The sequence below is a fragment of the Scyliorhinus canicula genome, chromosome 20 (assembly GCF_902713615.1).
Source record: "Scyliorhinus canicula chromosome 20, sScyCan1.1, whole genome shotgun sequence".
Lineage (NCBI taxonomy): Eukaryota > Metazoa > Chordata > Chondrichthyes > Carcharhiniformes > Scyliorhinidae > Scyliorhinus > Scyliorhinus canicula.
In genome coordinates, this window is record NC_052165.1 from 15,820,056 (window position 1) to 15,824,873 (window position 4,818).

General features: G+C 42.4%; 1 protein-coding gene across 1 annotated transcript; it reads left to right on the forward strand.

Annotated features, from left to right (window-relative positions):
• Positions 1 to 1,381: 1,381 nt before the first annotated feature.
• On the forward strand, positions 1,382 to 2,947 carry LOC119955237 (interferon gamma-like). Its single transcript, XM_038781273.1, has 4 exons — positions 1,382 to 1,577; positions 1,824 to 1,892; positions 1,983 to 2,168; positions 2,269 to 2,947. The coding sequence occupies exons 1-4, from the start codon at positions 1,461 to 1,463 to the stop codon at positions 2,386 to 2,388; spliced, it is 492 nt and encodes a 163-aa protein (XP_038637201.1). The 5' UTR covers positions 1,382 to 1,460; the 3' UTR covers positions 2,389 to 2,947.
• The last annotated feature ends 1,871 nt before the right edge of the window (positions 2,948 to 4,818 follow it).

Genomic DNA, 4,818 nt, shown 5'->3' on the forward strand with positions numbered 1-4,818 from the left:
TTTTTACTGTCCTGTCCGGGAACAAACTGAGAGAGAACTCTTTGTTCCCGAACAGGGGCTGCAGTGACTGGTTTACTACTATACCTCATCAGACAAGCTTTCTCTTATTTTATAATTTGCCCGACCCTACAGTTACAATTAGCACGGCAGCATACGAGTGCTGTGTGTGACCTCTTGATCGAACCTGAAATCGATATTGATTCGAGCTGTCAGAGAAGTACAGAACATAAGAACCCGAGGGCTAAAGATAATAGAAAATTCGTAAGGAAACAATATCAGACAGATCATGACGTCTGTAACAGAGCAGTGTATGAGTTTGCGGGAACTTGCCGGATGGTGAGAGACTTGGACAATAAAAACTACTCACGGGATAAGAAAGTCAGCAACAAACTGAGAGAAATGAACTCAGTAAACAAACCAGCTCCTGGACTGTTGGATTCCTGTTGGCGGCGTCAAAAAGGCCAGCGCCAAAAAAGGCCAGTGCCAAAACAGATGAGTGCCAAAAGGTCGGCACCGAAAGGTCGGCGCAAAAAGGGCGGCGCCAAATAGCCCCAAGGACGGCACCAAATAGTCCCATTCCTTCTTGAAACTTGGCTGCCGTGCAAGTGATTTGTTTTGCTTAGATAACATTTTATGAAAAGCAATTAAGGGATAAGATGAGTTGTCCTCCACAGGGGAATGGGACTATTTGACGCCGCCCTTTTGGAGCCACAGATGAGTGCAAAAGGTCGGCGCCGAAAGGTCGGCCCCAAAAGTCGGTGCCAAAACGTACCCGACCCGTTTCAAGAGACACGTTAACTTGCATTCAAAGTAACTATTGCCGATAATGGCGATCCAAATCATCAATTATGAAATGAAATTGAATCTGAAATTAATAAATGGCTCTGGAAGGAACCGGCGCTACTGGATTTAAGTTCGGCTCATGCGCTGGAAAATTTCAGTCAACTGAGTATTTCACGAGTTTCAAAAAAAAAAATGTCATGATTGTGTCGCTTCCCTCAACAGGTGCGTGGTTTGTCAAATGTAAAAGAAATAATTGCTCAATAATGGCAATCGAGACAGGAGGGACCCACCACCCACAAAGATTTTCCCACATCTGAGAATGCTTCTTTCGAAGGATCCCTGAAAACCAGACTGCTCAGGATCTACGTAATCTGTATGAGCAATGTATCAATTTGTCACTTTGTTCGGAGGAAATTATTAACAGAAACCTCACAAACCAAACCTCAGGGCTTCACCAACGTTTGTCCCATCCTATCTCACACCATCTGAGCTTCAATGAATTGCAAAGCAAGTGTGAGCCGGGTATTTTTGATGAGCCAAAAATACACAAGTGGCTGGTATAAATGTAAGGAGGAACAATGCTGGGCATCAGTCCTCCTCGAGCCAGATCAGAGCAAACACATAGATACACAGCAGCGGCTTTGCTTGACTTTAGACTGTTTGATCTGCTCACAACCATGTTCCTTTTGGCATGTTTCATCATTGGGATGGTCAGCAATGTACTATCAGACTCTGCGAGATGTGCGCCTCTAAATTCATTGGATGAACCATTAAAGCAGCTGAGCTCACACTTTGTAAGTACTGGTATTAATGTTTGCTGCTCTGAATGTCTATGCCATTCGAAATGTGATGTAGTGTAGAATGATTACTCATGTTAAACACGACCGCTACACATGGTTAAAGGCTGCACAATGTGCCTGATGCAAAGCTCCGATTTGATTGTGTAACTTAGTCTCCACGGAGTTTTTAAGTTATACTCAGCTTTTTAATGCAAGTGTTGTTAAGTTTGGATTCTTATTTTGTGACTTAACTGTTTCTAGAACATAAACCATCATGAGGTTTCTGAAGGAGGGGAACTATTTACCTCAATACTTACAAAGTACAAACAGGTGAGATTCTGCTCAAAGCATTTTTCATGCATTTGCACATCGTTCTATCCCATTGCTGTACTCACCTAATGGCTTCTATTTGTCTCACAGACACCTGAATCAGGCATCGTGCTGAATGTTATATTGCGATTGTACTTGGATTTATTTGCTCATATAAAGCCCCAGACTGGGGTTGAGAGCCAAATTAGCATTGTTGCGAACAGCTTGAAAGAATGTTTGAACTCCCGAACAGAAACCAATCTTCTCAGTGATCTCAAGGAATTGAGCAAGATTAAGGTGAGCATCGAACACATTGGTTTTTTTTGCATTGATTTCTCAACTTGAGAATTCATTGGATGTAAATTTATGTCTCTATTTCTGTTTCCACGTTTAACAGTGGGAAGATCAATTGATTCAGCGCAAAGCAATCCTTGAACTGGATGGAATTCTGACGATAATGAAAGAGACTGGGAAAAGAAGACGCAAGAGGAACATGAGCAGGAGGCAGAGGGCCTAAAGATTATTTCACCATCATCGCTGAGAAATGAAAGTCTTATGTCTATAACAAGTCAAAAGTTAACATATTTATTTTATATTTAATAATTTATATTTGCTGCAATGACGAGTTTAATATTGCTACTTTTACTATTTGCTCACTTGTGTCAAAAGACTTTGATATTTATTAATCATGGAATTCCATGAATTAAGGTGAAACCTTTAATGATCTAAATAACAGTCCAAATTGATAATCATTTTTCAAATTTTATTTTTGCTTTTGATCAAACACCTTAAACCAGGCCTACAGCTTGACATATTAAAGTACAGGTTGAATCTACTGCTAACCTTTAAATGTCTGAATAGAATATCATCAACCCTTGAACAATAATAATGCTTCTTAAAGATGATATGAATTTTTTTTGTGAATACTAAAGACTAACTTATAATAGTTTCATCTTAAAAAGGCACAGTGAGCAATATGAACCTCTTTTTAAAAAAAAGAACATTTAAAATCTACTTTTGTCAGATCTGTGGCTGAAATGTGATGTTATTAACGAACAGAATAAAACATTTCAATTTATTTTATATTCTACGTTTGTTTCTATGCAAAACACATGTTAGCCATTGTGACGTTGACCAATCTCTCCAAAATGGCCTTCATGCCACCAAGCAACATTGCCAGATGAAATGTCATTGGACATTGTTAATCAGGGAATGGTTCAAGAAATGGACAAGTAATAAAAAGACAGAAGAATAAACTCAATGGATATAAATACATATTAACATGGGCTAAAGGAAACAGCGTAAGACATGACAAAAGAACTGACCAACACAAAGCTCCTTCCTGGAAAGAATGCATCTTCTGGAATATTAACCGGGAATCAGTGGCATCCTCACTCTGGAATAATATAAAAAACTTCAGTGAAATTTGCCACAATGTTACCAGAATCTTGGACATCGATTCAGCCTGAGGCATATCATTGAAAATGGAAACTGAAAATTGATAGCTATTCACTTCTACTGCTACTGCTGACGTAGATGGTAGCTCAGCATCATGTGCTCTCACGGTGCTTTGTTAATGCATTTGAAACTATTTTACCAAATTCTGGGAGGTCCAATTAGAGTTGAAAGATCACAAGTCTCACCCTGGCCCTCTCGATTTGTAATAGGCACTTAAATGATTTCCATATCTTATCCATATCTTATGTGGTCAGCAATCAACAATGTAGTTGTGGATGTGCAATAGAGGAATGGTGGCCTGGGATTTTCCACTGTGACACAATTTGGAACGTACATTCAGTCAGTGCCAATTTCCAAATCCATTGGAAGATATCAAGTTATGGAAAACATTCCCGAGAATCTCAATAGTTAATACACCTGAATGTAAAATGGGTGAAAATGAACGCAAACAATCGAGGCCCAAGAAGAGACAAATCCACATGATGTATATCTTCTTCAAGTATGAAAATTAAAGTTTTGACTCATTTAACCATTATTTAAGCACATTAGCCACATTAACAACTGCTGGGTAGCCTATCAATTTTTAATCTGACCCATAACTGCGAAGAAAATCCATCAAAATTCTCCGAGGATAACATTTAAGAAAACGCTCAAATTGCAATAGCCAAAAAAAAAAAAGACTTTTGGACGGATTCTCCGCTTGGCGACGCCAAAATCACATTCGGCGAACAGCCGGAGAATCTCAATCCCCGACTGAATCGGTTTTGCGATGCTCCGCCCCCTCCAAAGCGGTGTACTCACAGAGTACGCCACCCCACGTATCGACGTCCTCAGGAGATTGCCTGAGGCCCATGCCCCGATGCTCTGCCCCCGACCGGCCGAGCTCTCGACGGCGCAGGACACGTGTGGTCTCGTCTGTCGTGAACTCAGCGTGGTGGCTACAGACTCAGTCCGGCGGCCACAGTCGGGGAAAGGCCGATCCGGCAGCAGGGGGATATTATTCGGGGCTCGGGGCACTGCGGTGGGACGGTCCGGGACCCGCGAGCTGGCTGAAGGGGTGGGGGGGGGGACTATTTCAGGGCTGGGTCCGCAAGTGGCCTCTGCCATGAAGCACGGTGCAGCAATTCCCCGGGCGTATCGGCAGCCAGTGAGTGCTCTACGCTGCCGTCTTTCTAGCCCCCAACAAAACCACGAATCGTTGGCCGTTTTGCGCCAGTTTTCCTGGCGTAAAACACCACCACTCCCACGCCGGCATGCTGAATGTTCTATGGCCCCAGATCTTCTGAGGAGCAGCAGTTGCCATTGGATTGTTGCTCCGCTCGAACATTCCTCCAACTCGATGCTGCTCTGCATTCCTGTCGAGATGTTTCGAGCTCCAGGAATGTGCAGAGCAGCGTCCATCAGGGAACTCCGTCGAAGCACGGTGAAGTTGGGAGAAGATAGGACATTCTCGGAGTCTATGGCATTAGTGTCCTTATGCTAGACGCAA

Excerpts from the sequence above, each read along its gene's own strand:
- LOC119955237 (XM_038781273.1), top strand. The coding sequence starts at position 1,461 with ATGTTCCTTTTGGCATGTTTCATCATTGGGATGGTCAGCAATGTACTA. Across the intron at positions 1,578-1,823 it reads AGCAGCTGAGCTCACACTTT|AACATAAACCATCATGAGGT; the intron begins GTAAGTACTGGT and ends AACTGTTTCTAG. Across the intron at positions 2,169-2,268 it reads AGGAATTGAGCAAGATTAAG|TGGGAAGATCAATTGATTCA; the intron begins GTGAGCATCGAA and ends CACGTTTAACAG.